The following is an 18,373-nucleotide window of genomic DNA, read 5'->3' as shown; positions in this document are numbered from 1 at the left end:
AGCAGAATGCTACCCCGAGCGTCAAACAGCTCGTGACATGGACTTGTACGCATTTCCACTGTTCAATTCATTACAAAGTAATGCAAAAGTTTGTGTCACACGGAAGGAACGGATTGACTCTAGTGGCCTTCTTTTGGCCCTCAGAGAGTGGTTCACAGAGATACTGCAATGGATGGTAGACACTCAAAGTAGTCTTTCATTAAGAGTGGATTTACTCAAACAACCCCACTTGGAAGGTACCATCTAAATCTCCAAGCTCTTCATCTAACTGTCTTCAGATTATTGAAAAACTCACAAGATCTAGAGGTTTTCTCGAAGGAAGCAACTACAGCTATAGCAGGAGCAAGGAGTACTTCTGCCATCAAGGTTTAACAATCTAGGTACGAGGTTTGTTAGAGAGGGGTGCAGAGTCAACTCTCTTTCCTCGCCCAGTACTTCTGTAACTCAGATTGCTGACTTCCTGTTACATCTTCGAAGGAAATACAATTTTGTTATCCTCCAGCATCATAGGATACAAGAGTATGTTAGCAACTGTATTCATGACACAAAGACTTGGACTTTTCTAATGCTAAAGACCTACAGAAACTTTTCAAATCATTTGAAACATCAAAGCAACAGCTCCAGGATTCACCAGTTTGGAATCTGAATATTGTCCTGAAGTTCATTATGGGTAGCAAGTTTGAGCCCTTGCATTCAGCTTCATTTAAGGACCTCACGATGAAGACTCTATTTTTTGTCAGTCTGGCGACAGCTCACAGAGTCAATGGGATTCATGCTTTTAGCTTAAATGGATTGTATTTTTCGAGATCACAAAGCTATCTGCTCATTGCAGTTAGGCTTTCTCGCCACGAACGAACGCCCTTCTCAACCTTGACCCACGGCTTTTGAGATTCCGAATCTTTCGGATGTGGCTGGCGAGGAGTTAGAGAGAGTCCTGTGCTCAGTAAGAGCCCTGAAGTTATATCTGAACTGAACGAAAGTGTTGCGAGGCTAGTCGGAATCTCTCTGGTGCTCGGTCTAGAAGTCCTCGTTACAGATGTCGAAGAATGCTCTTTCATTCTTCATCAGGCTCTTAATTAAGAAGCTCATGCACTTTGCAATAAGGCATACTGCAAGTTTTTATAAAGGCCAAGACGCTTGAAGTTCAAATTGTAACAACTTCGGTGGCCTTCAAGCAGAATAGATCGTTGCAAAGCATTAAGGGCACAACCTTTTAGAGGAGTAAATCTGTGTTCGCTTCACTTTATTTGAAACGTGTCCAGACTCTTTTTGAGGACTGCTTCAATCTAGGACCATTCGTAGTAGCGAGTGTAGTAGTGGGGGAAGGATCCACCACTACATTCCCATAATCCTAATACCCTTTTCTTCTCTTGGAACTTTTGTATTTTTATGGTTGCTTGGAGATTGGTCGACAGTCTTCCACAATCATTGATTTTAGCAGGTGGTCAATTTTGTTCCTTGAGAGAGCCCGGAACAAGGGTATTGGAGGAGGTCCTGTCAACATAGAGGTTTTTACACTGGTTTGACAGCTCCTAGAGATCTTCAGCCCCCTGGGTGGATCGCTGGATCTCATAAGGAAAGTGGACATAATGAAATTATTCATTGAAGTCAGCTTCCTTATCAGATAAGAACCCTTAAGCTTGTTTATTGACTCTTAAGTAAAATTCCAACAATGTTGGGTGTCTCTAACCTTCCACCAAGGGTGTCAATCAGCTATTTTTATATAACCAGCGGGTAAGTTTAATGTTTAAAAATGCTATTTTCATAATAAAATAAATTTTTGAACATACTTACCCGCTGGTTATATAAACTTTATTCCCCCCCTCCTCCCCTCCAGAGACATTCTATGGGCATGGAAAATCTGGGGATTCATGGAATGGTTCTGTGTATCTCGCGTGAGGGCGCTAGTGTACATCTGGCTATTCTATCTGCGATTGCCGCGAGTTTTGAATTTCTGCCGGACGTCAGAGACTTGATGCTATTTTTATATAACCAGCAGGTAAGTATGTTAAAAAATTTATTTTATTATGAAAATATCATTTTGTCATATTTACCGATGCTTGGTGGTAAGGATATATAAATGCCTGGTAAGGATGGCTTGAAGTCTAGGAAAACTCTTGTTTTGACGAAATATTTTCACCAAAATTGTGCTTGAGGCAAATACAGTGTATCAATATTTGATAAGTATAGAAATACTTTTCGTGAAAATTTTATCTCTTATATTGTATTGTGCTATTGCTCATTTTCATTTAAAGTGTTTTGAAAGTATTTGTTTGTTCATCATAATTCTGAATTAATTTTCTTTATTTATACTTATATTAAGAGGTGCAACTTACGACCTCTGCTGGGAATTTTGGAAATTGCAGTTTTAGCTAGAACATCTGTATATTCTGTTTCAGACATTTTTTTTGATGAATACAATTTGTTTTATTGCTAAAAAGTTCTTAGTATATATTTACACAAGCACATCCTACCTCATGAGCAACCCTTTTCTGACCAGGGTACCTATTTACTTATTTTTTCTTCAAGTATTTCAGGGAAATATGTTTATTTTATTATCCCAGATACATTACTGTAACACCCATTTGTTCCGTAACTGAAATACAAACCACGCTATTTACATGGGGTAATTACTCCGGCGTAGCTGAATGACGAACCATAAAAGTTTTGACAAGAGTTTACTACCCCACTGCTAGTTAGCGGGTGGTAGGGAGGGGGTACCTAGCCCCCCCCCCCCCCCTTTCACGCACACTGGTGAATGCTTCACTTTACTTTTGGCTCGGGCAGAGAACAGACCTGTCTGCTCCCTCTCTCGCTTTGACTGCCATATTTAATCTGTTTTCTGCTTTTTCTTTTCCAGTGTGTTTGAAGTTGGCCTCTACTACTATGCGTACATGCCCTGGACATCCCATCCGCCCTTGTGGGACCTTTATGTCGGCGGTCAACACCGATCCCCACACCTTATGTCCTCACTGTAGGGGCCAGCGGTGTGATAGTGGTAATGTTTGTATTGAATGTAGGGAGTGGTCTACCTCCCAGTGGGAGAGGTTTGCCCGGCGCCGGAAGAAAAGATTTAAAAGGGATCTTTCTCCTTCAGAGGCTTCTTTGAAGAGAGAAAATTCCAAGACTTCTTCTTCCGTAGCCCTTTACTCCTCCGAAGCTCCCCCTCGAGCGGTCTCTTCCAAGAGGCCGGCGAGTGGTAGCGTAGACCGTACTGCTGTTGACCGATCCTGGGGTGCGGGAGAGGTAGTCGCCTCCCATAGCAAGGCGGCTGCCCCTCTTCCCCCTGGAGGAGGATTTGAATATGTCTAATCATGTTTTGTTGCAGCTTTGGGCTTCCTTGGGGCTGCAGGGTTCGCCCTCCAAGGAAGCCCTGTTTGACATGATCAAACTTGGTGCAGATGTCAAACAATCGCCAACTACAGCAGGGATAGATCCTCTGTCTGTGGTTGACGTTGTTGTGACGGAGACATCTCGTGGGTCTAGTCAAACCCCCGTTCCTGTTGCTGAGGTAGCTGACGGCTTAGATTCCCCCTCCGAACACGTTTCGAGGGAGGATCTAAGTCCCACGGTCTCTCCTGCCGGTGATTCTTCCCCTCGGGGGAGTTCACTTACAGAGACTCCTCCGCGGAGGCCCCTTGATGGTCAGCCTGCTGATCCCATGGCCCCTCGTGGGCGTATAAGGCGGAAGGCTCGTCCTCCCCTTCGCCGTAGAGGCCTTCCTTCCCCTCACAAGGGAGTTAGAAGGTTCCTACGCTAGCGCACAAGCGCTCACAGGTTCCTCTGGACTCGGAGCGCTCGTCTGGAGTTACGTGCAGTTCCAGTCCCATCGCAGCGCGCCACCCAGGAGGCGCCCAAGTTAGCGCACGGGCGCTCACAGGCACCCCAGGGCTCTCCCTCCAGAACGCGATCCTGCACGCGTTCCAGCCGCGCGCGACACTCCGGTTGCGCGCCCAGTTCCAGTTATCAAGGCGCCCCATGCAACCCTCCAGCGCACACCTGTGCGCCCTAATCCAACCGCGCGTCCTGATCGCCCACCGCAGCAGCGCACACCAGTGCGTCCACATCCTGATGCGCGCCCACAATCACCTGCGCGCCCAGTGCGCCCACAGGCTAGTATGCCTGTTCTTTCGGACCAGTGCCTACCTACGCGCCATCCCTCCCTTGGGCTTTCCTGAACTGGGTACGCGCCCAGGCGCCATTGACCTCTCGCGCCCTCCAGTGCCGCATCAGGATGCTGCGCGTCCTCGTATCCGGCCTCCTCCCGTTCCGGCTCCTGCGCGCCACACGCCCTCGCCATCTCCTACATGCGCCCGCTCCAGCTCCTGCGCGCCCTCGCGCCCGCGCGCCTGTGGCCTCGCCTACGCGCCCTCGCGCCTGCTCAACCATCCTCTCTCGCCCACGCCCATGTGTGAGCGCGAGATTCTTGTGTCACGCGATCCTTTCGCGCGCGACCCTGATCAGGGCCCATCACGCAACCTCCAGCGCGAGCGTCGCCAGGCGGATAGGTCTTTGTCTCGTTCCCCTCCTCGCAAGCGCAGAACAGCACGCTCGCCGGAGGAGGGGCGGTTCCCGGACAGGTCTAAGGACTCTTTCGTTTCAGCTTCTCAGGCGAACCCGCATTTGTCGACTCCTCCAAGGGATTGAACGATCCCCTTCCCTCCAGAGGGAATATCTGACAGCGCGACTGTCAGCCAGCAGCCCTGGTTCGGGACCCTGGTCAGAGCTCTTGTGCAGGCGATGAAGCCCGCCCTCTCTGACATGGGTCACAAATCAGTGGCAGCGTCCTCCCCCCTGAAGAGGAAGAGAGGAGTCTCTCCCGTGGAAACACCTCCAAGGCCTATTTTGTCTCCTCGCAGATCCTTGTGCAAGGCTCCTTCCCCCCCCCCCAGACTTTCTCTCCCTCCCCTGCGGATGAGGATTACCCATCCTCAGGAGAGTCGGACGAGCCGGACTGTTCCCCCATCGCACCAATGGGGGAAATTCCGCCTCTCCCTGAGAAGTCTTCTCGTCCAGGGGTGGAAAAGAGCCTGCACCCATCGCTACTCGAGTTCTGTATCCCGCCCAGGAGGGAACCGAAGGACTCTAAGACAATCCATAAATCGTCAACAAGGATCAGGCAGGAGCCATCTAGACCTTCCGAGGATGTCCACGTGTCCCCAGGTAGAGCCACTGGGGATGGGAGACTTCGCTGCCAGTCCTTCAGGAGGAGAGCACCAAGAGTCAGAACACGCGTTCTGGTAAGTCCTGACCCTCATGAGGAACCTCAACAGGATCCCAGACCCTGATATTCCTCCTCGTGAAGGTAAGGACACGGTCATGGACTGCGTCTACGGCACCCAGAAACCCTCTAGGGCCAGTGCAGCTTTGCCCTGGTCTCAGGGGATGAAGAGTGCCAGGGACAAGGTCGAGGGCCAGCTCTCTGAGCTTGCCTCCTCCAGCAGATCCAGCGCCGGTAACAAGCTCCTCCCTCCTCCTCGAGTCCATCAGAGGAGGTACTTTGAGATCCTTGAGGAGTCTTGTTTGGGTCTTCCGATTCATCACTCCGTGGAATAACTCACCGGGGGAGTCCCTCTAGAGAGACTCTCCAACCGGCACGTGTCCTACTAAGTTACTGAGATCTTAAGCCAGGAGAAGGTCGCTAAGTGTGCCATGCAGGCAATTTCGTGGCTTGACATCTGGCTGGGGTCTCTGGGCATCCTGGTGTGGTCTGAGGACCTCTCCAAAGAAAGCACTAGGAAGGCACTGGAGACTTTCTTGATCTCAGGCACGCGGACCATTGAGTTTCAGGCCCACCAAGTCTCGAGCTTGTGGGCCAATACGATTCTCAAACGATGGGACGCTGTGGCTGAGAGGTTCCACCAGAACGTTCCCAGTTCGGAGGATAGCAGGTTCAGACACACTTTCGTGTTCGGTAAGAGTTTGTTTGAGCCTAAGGACGTGGAGCTTACCGCTGAGAGGTGGAGGAAGTCCAACCAGGATTCCCTCATCCATAGGGCCCGGACATCGAGGCCCTACAAACCTCCAGCGGCTCAACAGCCCTGTCCAGCTAAGGACACGAAGAAGACCACTGCAGCGAAGCCGAAGGTGTCTAAGCCCTTTCCTGCCAAGAGCAGAAGGAGCAAGAAGTCCTCCAGGGGAGGCAAGAACCCTAGAGGTAACGGCCGAGGCCGTAAACGCTAGGGTTGGCAGTCCCCCTGCATGTCCACCAGTGAGGGGATGCCTACAAAGTTGCGCGACAAGGTGGCAGCAACTCGGGGCAGATACCTGGACGATTTCCGTGATCGCTCAGAATTATCGCGTCCCGTTCACAGCTTCTTTACCTCCCCTGACAGCGAATCCAGTGTCGTTGAGCTCTCTTGCCATGGGATCGGCAAGAGGGCAAGCCCCTTGGGCAGAAGTCCAGACCATGTTGAAGAAGGACGCTCTCCAGGAGGTTGTAGACGGGTCCCCAGGCTTCTACAGTCGACTCTTTCTTGTGAGAAAGGCGTCTGGAGTCTGGAGACCAGTCATTGACCTCTCAACCCTGAACGTGTTTGTCAAGCAGACTCCGTTCAGTATGGAGACGGCAGACACGGTCAGACTCGCAGTGAGACCACAAGCCTTCATGTGTACACTGGACCTGAAGGACCCGTACTTCCAGATCCCAGTCCATCCGTCTTCAAGGAAGTACCTAAGATTTTGCTTAGACAACAAGATCTACCAGTTCAAGGTGCTCTGTTTCGGTCTCTCCACAGCCCCTCAGGTGTTCACCAGAGTGTTCACCCTGATCTCTTCGTGGGCTCACAGGATCGGCATCCGTCTCCTTCATTATCTGGACGACTGGCTGATCCTAGCGGACTCGGAGGCAACCCTTCTTCGCCACCGAGACAAGCTCCTCGAAGTTTGCCAGGATCTAGGGATCATGGTAAATCTCGAGAAGTCCTCTCTGCAGCCCTCTCAGAAACTGGTATATCTAGGCATGGTCATAGACACCAATCTCCACAAAGCCTTCCCATAGGTGACAGGATAGCAAGGCTGAGGAAGGTCGCGAGGCCTTTCCTCAATCGAGAAGAACTCCCAGCCCAATCGTGGCTGCATCTCCTCGGCCACCTCTCCTCCCTGGCCCGTCTCGTTCCCAACGGTCGGCTCAGAATAAGATCCCTCCAGTGGCGACTCAAGTCCCGGTAGAATCAAGGTCACGATTCCCCAGACACTTTGGTCCCTGTGGGTCCTGCGGAACGGACGGATCTCCAGTGGTGGGTGGCAGACGAGAACCTACGAAAGGGAGTGGATCTTCTCGTCCTTCCCCCAGGTTTGATGTTGTTCTCGGACGCATCAAAGAAAGGGTGGGGGGCCCACGTTCTGAACCACAGGACCTCAGGCCTGTGGTCAGAATCAGAAAAGTACCTTCACATAAATCTGCTAGAAATGAAGGCCGTGTTCCTGGCACTTCAGAAGTTCCACCAAGTCCTGGCGGGCCACTCTGTGGTGGTGATGAGCGACAACACCACGGTGGTGGCTTATATCAACAAGCAGGGAGGTACCTTTTCGGAACAGCCATCCCATCTTGCAGTAGAGATTCTGAGATGGTCCGAAGACTACTCGATCTCGCTAGCGGCTCGCTTCATTCCAGGCAAAAGGAATGTGCTCGCCGACAGTCTGAGCAGAGCGACGCAGATAGTGAGTACCGAGTGGTCTTTGGATCGTCAAGTAGCCAACAAAGTCCTGACTTTATGGGGTTCCCCGACTGTGGATCTGTTTGCAACAGCGCTGAATTTCAAGCTCCCGCTGTACTGCTCCCCAGTCCCGGACCCCAAGGCTCTCTGGCAGGATGCCTTCCAACAACGGTGGGACAACGTCGATGTGTACGCCTTTCCCCCGTTCTGTCTGATGAGAAGGGTGCTCAACAAGACCAGAACATCGGTCAATTTTTCAATGACCCTAATAGCTCCGCTATGGCATCACGCAGAATGGTTCCCGGACCTTCTGCAACTCCTCACGGAGGTTCCGAGAGAACTCCCTCCACGTCACGAGCTACTCAAACAACCACACGCCAACATCTTCCACAAAGCCGTAGCTTCGCTTTGATTTCACGCCTGGAGACTATCCAGCATCTCCTCACAGAGAGAGGATTTTCGCAACAAGTTGCGAACAGGATGTCTGGTCACCTGCGCAACTCATCCGGAGGGGTCTACCAGGCGAAGTGGCGAGTCTTCTGTGGTTGGTGTCGTGGAAGGGGTATCTATCCCCTCGATGCCACTATTCCAGCAATAGCGGAGTTCCTCGTGTATTTGCGGGAGGAAATGCGCCTTTGTCTCGGCAGTGAAAGGCTATCGCTCAGCCTTAAGTCTTGCCTTCAGGCTTAAAGGAATGGACATTTCTTCCTCGCTGGAACTTTCCCTTCTCATATGGAGTTATGAACTTACCTGCCCTCAGTCGGAAGTGAGACCTCCTCCATGGAACGTGGTTCGAGTTCTCAGGTCTCTGAAGAGACCTCCCTACGAACCATTACGCCAGGCTTCAGATCGCCACCTTACCTGGAAGACGGTTTTCCTGCTAGCTTTGGCCTTGGCCAAGCGAGTCAGTGAACTACATGGTCTCTCGTACGACATCGCCCATTCAAGGGGATGGGCGGAGGTTACGTTCAGCTTCGTCCCTGAGTTTGTTGCCAAGACTCAGAATCCGGGTTTCGAGTCTCCGTTCTGTAACAGATGACCCAGACCATCTCCTACTGTTCCCAGTCAGGAGTCTGAGGTTGTATCTTAAAAGAACAGCTGCAGTTCGTCCCCAGGTGCAAGCCCTGTTCGTGAGCACCGGGAAGACGAAGAGGAGGGTCACCAGGGATGCCATCTTGGCCTGGATTCGCAAGGTGATACATCTGGCCTTGAATCCTGACCCTTCTCCGTCAAGTCGCCCTAGAGCGCATGATGTCAGGGGCATAGCTATGTCCCTGGCCTCAAGAAAAATTATTCAGTGACGCAGGTCCTTCAAGCTGGGGTGTGGAAGCGTCAGACCACCTTCACGGCCCACAACCTGCAAGACATGACACACAGGAGGCTCGATACGTTCTCTATCGGCCCTGTGGTGGCTGCACAACAGCTGGTTTAAACCTCAGGCTCCTTAATGGACAAGTAGCAGAAGGTTGAGGGCATTGTTACCCGTTTTTAGTCTGCGTGAATGAAAAGATCTGTCTGGCCCTTATTCTTTTCTTCATCCTCTCCTCCCTTGGAGAAAGCAGCATCCTGGGTTCTCTGCACAGCTGACCTCGAACCTCTGCGGGTAAGCCATGCTCCCTTGTGTTCCTAGTATTAAATGTACTGTAATACTGTCATGTTCCCATACCCTGACGAGGTGGTATTGGGAGAGTCCTAGCCTAGATTTCCATCTGAAGAACTCCAGGTCAACTTCCTAGGACGAGTCACTTCTCACCTTCTCACACAGCTTATGTAGGCCGCAGCAGTTTCACAGCATGCCAGCGTGGAGCAGGGACCCCTTATTTCTTGAGTACTTACACACTCGAATTTGGGGTCCCCGGGCAAGCCAATGCCAGTATGACAGGGACTTACCTCCCTTCCTAAGGGTTGAGTCACCCCATGTAAATAGCGTGGTTTGTATTTCAGTTACGGAACAAATGACAAATTCGTAGATAATTTGTATTTTTCCTAACTATAAAAACCTTAGCTATTTACACATATTTGCCCGCCAGCCCTGTCCCCCGGGAAAATTCCTACCTCTAAGCAAAGTGAAGCATTCACCATTGTGTCTGAGGGGGGGGGGAAGGGGGGTTCAAGCTAGCTACCCCTCCCTACCCCCCGCTAACTAGCGGCGGGGTAGTACAGTAAACCCTCGTTAAAACTTTTATGGCTCGTCATTCAGCTACGCCGAAGTAATTACTCCATGTAAATAGCTAAGGTTTGTATAGTTAGGAAAAATACAAATTATCTACGAATTTGTCATTTTCTATGATTTCCTGGGGAATAGATTATCTTATATTCTATATGGTATTTGTAAATGATATTTGCTGCATGCATTTTCATCATATTTCTTTGCTCGATTTTATATTTGCATAAAGTGTCAGACGATAACGAAAGATGTTAAAAGTCTATGGTTTGCCAATAAAATACGCAGGTAGGATTTTATAATGCTAGCCACAACCTGCTCATGTGTACCCATTTGGGATATGTAGAGTACAGTATATATTTCTGAATTAGAGGGAAGGGCTCCCCAGGGCATAGTAAATGCCCCTAGAATATGATGATTACGTCCTTATTGTCACTAGTGGTCAGGAAAATTACTGCTGAAAGCCCATACTTACAATAAGAGTATATTCAATCAATGCCTAAAAAAATAATCTCTAAATTCTGATTTCTTAAGATATGAAATTTTCGTAGAAAATTTGCTACTATCTTTATTGTTGACCTCTTTTTGTAATTCAAATATGAACAGATCGGGAATTTTATAGCCTATAATTTGTGCATTCAATTTTCAAAAAAATAAAAACCATATGAAAAATAGTCGCCTCTGAAAGGGACTTATGTAAAGTACCTTGATAATATAATGCAGTATATATAAAGAATAAGAAAGCTAAGAAAATTTCTAAAGTATAACTTTTAGTGTATAAAATTCTCTTTCAAATGGTCTTTAAATAAGAAAAAAATTTGATTGGTAAACAAAAAAGTAGTAGGAGTTTGAAGTAACCCCAAAATAATATTTGTTCTAATCAGGCTGAGTCACAGCCCTTTAGGTAGCCTTTTAGTCTATAATTTTAAAGTAAAAATATACCATATATAATATACCATATATTGCCGTGTAATGAGCAAAATTTTAAGACCAGTTTGTTCCAACACGGAGTACTTACCTCGAACTACTTTCTTAGGAGTATCTGGAATCGCCTCCCAACCGATCAGAATTTTGTGTAGTTTACCCTACTCACGTTTTCTATGCGGGGTAACCTCTGGCGGAGTGATACGCGTCATTAGGTGACCCGGGGTCACAGAGTCAGAGAGCATGCTTGCTCAGGTCTCGAGCTCCAGTAAGTTTTCTGGTCGCGTCGTGATAACATCTCGACGCTCTCTCCTTACCCAGTGCGACCCTTTGTGTCTCACGTGGTTCCATTGTGTTCATTCCATACCCTTTCCTACCCTTTTCCTCTGTGTTCATCGTGTAGGGGCAGCTTATGTTCTCCTACAGCCACGTGTCCGGAGTGCAAGTCCTGGAACGAGGTGCAGTGGGTGCGCTACGGCACCAAGAAGAAGAAGGCGTCCAAGAGGTCACCTAGGAAGCCTCTCCTCTCCTCTTTGCCCATTGTCTCTTCGGCTCCATCCGCCCGTCGGATGTAGACATTGGCACATGTAATCTTGACCTCGCCTTGCCCCCCCCCCTCCCGTAGAGGAGCTTAGACTACACAGTTAGCCTTCAGACCGTCCTTCTCGGACTCCAGGAGAGGGCGTTCAGGCCGCGCCTCTCGAAGGAGGTAGTAGGGGAGGCCCCCTACTCTGGCTGACGCCTCAGGTGGGGTGATGCCTCAAATGATCTTGGCAAGCATGGCGGAACCACGGAGCGGATCCGTGGATCGTAGCAGTACTAAAGGAAGGGTACAAGTTGCCCTTCCTAGCAGACACCCCCCCCCCTCCTCTGATCCCAGATCAACAGGCGGAGTGGTTGGCACCCAAGGACCCCTTGAGAGTAGCAGGATCGCAGGAAGAAGTCTTGGCAATGCTGGCGAAAGGGGCAGTGGAACCAGTCAAGAACCCGGGTCCAGGGTTCTACAGCAGGCTCTTCCTGGTGGAGAAGGCGACAGGGGGCTGGAGACTGGTCATAGACCTCTCCGTCCTCAACAAATTCGTGTGCAAGACCGATTTCAAGATGGACACTCCGAAGTCGGTCCTAGCGGCCTTGAAGGAAGAGGACTTCATGAGGTCCATAGACCTCAAAGATGCCTACTTCCAGGTCCCTGTCCATCCCTCCAGCAGGAAGTACCTAAGGGTAAAATGGGGTACCCAAACGTTGCAGTTCAAAACCCTCTGCTTCGGACTGTCGACAGCCCCTCAGATCTTCATGAGGGTCTTCGCGACAGTTTCAGCCTGGTCACACGAACAGGGCATCCACCTGATTCGGTACCTAGACGACTAGTTGTTGCTTTCAGCCTTAGAGGAAGTACTGAGGGAGCAAGGCACGAAGCTCCTGCAGTTCTGCAACGTCTCGAGTATCATCAGCAACCTGGAGAAGTCCCGGCTAATACCCTCCACCAGGATGACCTACCTAGGGATGGTCCTAGACTCCCGGTGGGCGAGAGCCTTCCCCTCCGCGGAGAGACTGGACAACCTAGAACAGATACTCTGGCCCTTCCTGTCGGGCCAGCCCAGGAGAGCCAAGGACTGGCAAAGACTGATAGGACTCCCCGCATAAGATAGTCCCGGTGTCCCCAGAGACGAAGGAAGTCCTGGAGTGGTGGCACGTCAGAACGAACACCATCAAGGGAATGCCCTTCGCAGCTGACCCTCTGGAGATGCTCCTGTTCATGGACGCATCCAAGGAGGGCTGGGGTGCCCATCTTCTCGACAAAACAGCAAAAGGGAAAATGGGAAGTCGAGGAGACGAACCTGCACATAAACGTGCTGGAGATGATAGCTGTACAAAGGGCGTGCCTAGAGTTCGTCCATCTACTCCGGGGAAACGCCGTGGCTCTGATGTGCGACAGCGCCACGGTGGTGGCCTACGTGAAAAAGCAAGGAGGACTGAAGTTGAAGGAACTGTGCAGTCTCACGTTGGAGTTCCTAGAATGGGCCGAAGTGGAACAAATCAATATTTCAGCCAGGTTCATTCCGAGGAAGAGGAAAGTCCTGGCCGACAGCCTCAGCAGGATGGGTTAAGTGGTAGGGCCCGAGTGGTCCCTACACCCAAAAGTGGCCAAAACCCTCATCCTGAAGTGGGGCTCACCGGTGATAGACCTCTTCGCCACGAGACTAAACGCACAGTTCCCCATGTTTTGTTCTCCTGTGCCAGATCCAGCAGCAGCGTTCGAGGATGCCTTCCAACACCCTTGGGACAACCTTGGCGTTTACACCTTCCCTCCCTTCGGGATGCTCAGACAGGTCCTCAACAGGGTGAGACGGGCGGCCAACCTGTGGATGACTTTGGTAGCACCCTGGTGGCCGGAGAGAGAGTGGTTCGCGGATCTAAAGGAACTGGCACACCTTCCACCTTGGCCACTTGCAGACAAACCAGACTTTCTCCGGCAGCCTCACTTCCAAAGGTTCCACAAAAACCCTCGGTCCCTCCGCCTTCATGCGTGGAGGTTATCGAGCGTCTCCTGAGAAAGGAAGGATATTCGTCGAGGAGGGCATCGAGGATGTCAGGGTACCTGAAACGTTCGTCAGTCGCGGTGTACCAGGCAAAGTGGGCTACCTTTACTAAGGGGTGCTCCTTGAAGAACATTAGGCCGTTAGGGGCCTCCATTCACGAGATAGCAGACTTCCTGGCCTATCTCAGGGACGAAGTGGGCACGTCCATCCCAGCCATTAAAGTAGTCCGGGTAGCGCTGGGCCAAGTCTTCCTCCTGAAGGGCATCGACCTAGGTGCCTCCAGACATATCTCGATGCTCATCAAGAGCTTCGAGCAGTCGTGTTTCCCCCAAGCCGCTAGAGTGCCGCAGTGGGATGGGGCTAGGGTACGGAAGATGCTTTCGGAACCCCCTTCGAGCCTCTCAAAGACATTCTAGACAAGGAGCTCACCTTCAAGACAGTCTTTCTGTTACCTCTGGCATCAGCATAAAGAGTAGGTGAGATTCATGGCCTGTCTTACGAGATCTCACACTCGAAGGGCTGGCGAGAAGCTACCTTCAGATTCTTACCCTCTTTCGTAGCCAAGACTCAGAATCCAGCTGGTTGGGACCCCAAGTTTAAAGGGTTCTCAGTGCCAGCTATCCCGCGTTCGGACAACCCGAGGGACTTGCTTCTGTGTCCAGTCAGGGCAGTACGGAAGTACCTAGAGAGGACGGCCAAACTTCGCCCCGAAACCAAGAGTCTGTTGGTCTCCTCAGGACTGGTGAAGAAGCCGGTCTCCAAAAATACGATCTCCTTCTGGCTACGCCAGGTGATCATGTAAGCCTACAGCAGTGCACGGGTCCCTCTTCCAGGAAGGCCTAGACCCCACGACATTAGAGGACTGAGTACTTCGTTAGCCTTTGAAAATAACATGGCAGTGGGCCAAATCCTGCGGGCAGGTACATGGTCTAGACAGTCTACCTTTACGGCTCACTACTTAAAGGATTGTTCGAGGAGATCCTTGGATGGGTTCTCTCTCGGTCCTGCCATTTCCAGGCTCCAAAAGATTTAAAGGTGTAGCCCCGGGGAAGCCGCGGGCGGCAAGTCCAAGAGACACAGGTTCCTTCCTTACCCCTTTTTTTTCCCCTATCACCTTCCCCTATATGACCCTTAAATCCTTTAACTGCCATGAGATACACTGTCAGTGGAAGAATGCATCTCCAAGGTTTTTGCAGAGGTGGGTTACTTATACACTAGAGAGTTTTTTGCGTAGTTTTCCCTATTTTCTCGTGTTTCCTTTGGGGTCAGCAGAACCTAGCCTCCTATCTAGGTTCCTTTTCTCTCCTCATCACGGTCTCTAGGTCCGGAAGGCCACTCCCACCTTCTAAGGTGTAAGTCTCCTAAGAAAGTAGTTCGAGGTAAGTACTCCGTGTTGGAACAAATCACAGATTTTAAGTAATTTGTATTTTTCCTAACAGTACTTACCTCGAACTACTTTCGGGTTATGGCCCGCCCATCCTGCCCCGAGTGCCTTACAGGACTTCGTAGAAACCTATCTGTCAAAAGCTTACTGGAGCTCGAGACCTGAGCAGGCATGCTTTCTGACCCCGGGTCACCTCATGGCGCGTATCACTCCGCCAGAGGTTACCCCGCATAGAAAACGGGAGTAGGGTAAACTACACAAAATTCTGGTTGGTTGGGAGGAGATCCCAGATACTCCTAAGAAAGTAGTTTGAGGTAAGTACTGTTAGGAAAAATACATTACTTAAAATTTGTGATTTTGGATGAAAAAAGTCAGGGTTCTCCTATTACATGAAAGATACTGTAGAAATTATGAAAAATTTATTTTCTCCACCTCTTTTGTGTTGTTATATTGTTCATTAATAGGTTAGTAGTTTGGAAGGATCGGCTTGAAATCATACGATATTCTCATTTTAATTACTGTATGTAGTTTATGTTTAAGTTAAATAAAAATATTTACTGGTAATTTTATCTTTATTTATAGTACTGTACTCAGGCTCTGTTGTATGAACCTGTTGGTAGGCTACCCTAATTGTCTGAAACCTAGAATTTTCCATATTTGTAATGGTAATTAAATTTTCTACTTAGTAGCTAGGAAGGATTGACTTGACTGCGTATAACATGCTCAGTATAATCATACGCTATAGTTGTGTGTTTGAGTAGAATAAAAATGAGATTTTTTTCTTAATTACAATACAGTAATGCCTCACAACACAAAATGAACTCGTCCTGGAGTGGCTTTCGTTTCGTGAAAATTTCGTGTTATGAGTCACAGTTTACATATAAATCGCCTAATTCGTTCCAAACCCTACAAAAACACCACTTTAGATTTTATAATAAAGCTACAGTATAACCACAATGATACTGTATAGCCAAATACATTTGAACCATTAAGTATACCTAAACTAACTGTTAAAACCTGTAAATTAAGTAGTTATTAGAATGTAGTGCAATAATAAATGGAAAATAATACAATATATACTGTAAAATATTGTACATATACAAGATATACAATACCATATGCACTATTATAGTTATCCTTACTTTAGAGATACATTTTCTATTGAGTAAACAACCTGTTTTCTTCAACTTTTTTTTTAATGGGTGACTATTTTATTCTGAGCCTGGCTGGCAAATCTGTTTTCTTATCATGAAACATTTTTTGCAATGAGTCAAAAAAATATTTGCATCTCGTTTCGCAGTTTGAAATTTTCTAAGCAAATTCTTTCGTGAAGAGAGACATGACTGTACTTCCGTCACCAAAAACTAGTTTCGGACAGTTAGGATTGTTTACATTATTTGCCAAGAGAAGGCAGTAGTGGTGGTTGTCTGAAACCTCAAAATTTGTAGGTTACTGGTATCTTACTATGGTATACAGGAAAACAATGATGCAAACAAGTTTAAACAAAGGAAAAAAACTTTATTTAATAAACTTGAAATTCACAGTTGTTAGAGGGTATGACGATATGTAAACATTGAGTGAATGATGTGAGCATTGTGGTCAGACTAACGAATTGTTTTAGTCTTTACTTTCTTAAACAGAAATGCAGCTATTTTATAAACTAAAATCATAAATATATAATAGTAACAACAATAAAGATTATGTGTGGTAAGATTTATAATAAAAGTGTAGTAACATTAGGTTAGCCTTGAAATTGCTATGGAGCATAGAATAAAAACTTTTTTTTAAGCAAAGTTTGGGGTTCTCCCTCTACATGGGGTCGTCATTTACATGGTAATATAAGGTACATTATTCTTATTTTTGCAGAGTTGTTTTTTTATTGATGAAATTTATTACTTTTCATAAAAAGGCAATTTTTATAAATTCCATTTAACTGGTTGATTAGTTAAAATACTAACATTTAAAATTTGCACTATTCAATTGAGAAAAAAATCATCAGAAAATGTCTTTGACGACAGTCTAGATATTCTTTGGATTCTGGTTAGACTGCCATATGGTAGTGGTTTTTATTTCACTAGCTATTTTGCACTCTATATACTGTTTTAGTAATAGTTGTGGTAAGTATCAGGAGTCATGATATTTTGTAGCAACTCAGATGTATTCTATTGTTTATATAAGACAATTTTCTACGTTCTTTTTCCAGGAAATATTCGAAACATAAGTCCCGCTGTATGGACATTACAGCATCTAACCTCCTTGTACCTGAACGACAACTGTCTCTCGCGCATTCCTGCAGAAATTGCTCGTCTTGAACATTTAATGTATTTGGACTTATCGTGTAATAAAATACGCAGTCTCCCTGCTGAAATTGGCGAACTAACTCGTCTCAGGTATAGTCTATGTATATATATATATTTATATATATATATATTTATTTATTTATTTTTATGCAGTATAGTTTAAGGATCACACTATAAAATGCCTTTAATGGAAGAATCATCTCTTTTATGAGGAACCAGTCTGTATCTTTAGTTTGTTTTTTTATGCTATTTACTCCTTGAATAATGCCCAAACAATTTAAATCTGTAACATTGGACATACTTTGGTACACTTGTTTTGCTTGCCCTTCTCCTTATCTCTTAATTTAAGAGTTTTTTCTTTATGAAATTAACTATATTGGGCTACACATTCTCATTTGTGCCTTGTCTAGAATTAAACTTTTCTTCTCATCACTCTAGCTGTATTCTATGTCTACCATTTTTGGGCTCAAGCCATGTCCTCCTGATGGAAGGTTCCTAATAGTAGCTTCCAAGGGATATATGAACTACAGTGATATTCCCAGAGAATTTACCTTTAGGTCTCCAGAATTCTAACTCCTGGCGCGAATATCCTTAAAATTTCTCTTTAAGGATATTGCTTAGATCAGGGGACGTATATCTTGATTCGACACATAGCGATCCTCACCCCGAATAGCGTTTTTGCCTCGAGGGGGAAGAGTGGCACATTTGGAAGGGGAGCCATTATCAAGGTTATCCTATTTCCCATACTACTATTGAGTATCAAGATGGCGCCATATTCAAGATGGCGATTCCTAATTTTGTAGCGAATTGGCACGGTGGTGTTCCCTGTTGATCTAACCTTTTCGTTCGATTCTGCGAGGATTTTTATGCAATCTCCAGCTTCTTTCGCCTCGGAAAGTTGAGTACAGTATTGATTCTTTACAAGGTATATAATTTTAGCTCCTTTTCACAGTGAAATTAGAGTAATTTATTGTGCTTAGGAGCTAGGCCTGTTACCGGAGGCGCCATGGGCACTGTCGTTTGTTAGGCATGTGTTATTTAGTTAGTAGAATGACTTTCCCGGTTGAAATAGCATTAATGAATTATGAAAGATATTTAGGCATAATTATACTTGTAAAGATATTTATGGTATGCATAATTTTCCTCTTTCTTTGTCGATCGTATACGTTAGAGTTTCGGTGATTTAGGTAACCGAGATCTCATCTTGCCTAGGTTAGCTAACCTAGGCGATGTAGTATACTTTCAGACATTTCCCTGTTTACTCTTGTGTATCGTTTTATCGATTCTAAAGGAGATAGTATATCTCCTAGAATTATATAAATTGATACCTGTCTCCTTGGAAAGTCATGGGTAATCCCTCTCTCTCTCTGAGCCCTTTCTGGTCTTACCATAGAGTAGTTTCT

General features: G+C 47.3%; 1 protein-coding gene across 1 annotated transcript in view; it reads left to right on the top strand.

The window, feature by feature from the left end:
• The window catches only part of LOC137642597 (CCR4-NOT transcription complex subunit 6-like), a 143,738-nt gene that overhangs the window by 59,179 nt on the left and 66,186 nt on the right, over positions 1-18,373 (top strand). Inside the window, exon 3 of the mRNA XM_068375294.1 lies at positions 16,874-17,060. Within this exon, the coding sequence (XP_068231395.1) occupies positions 16,874-17,060 (187 nt within the window). The remainder of the gene's footprint in view (positions 1-16,873; positions 17,061-18,373) is intronic.

This window comes from Palaemon carinicauda, chromosome 6 (genome assembly GCF_036898095.1).
Source record: "Palaemon carinicauda isolate YSFRI2023 chromosome 6, ASM3689809v2, whole genome shotgun sequence".
NCBI lineage: Eukaryota > Metazoa > Arthropoda > Malacostraca > Decapoda > Palaemonidae > Palaemon > Palaemon carinicauda.
The sequence above is the reverse complement of the archived record's forward strand: the minus strand, read 5'-3'. Positions and strand labels throughout refer to the sequence as shown.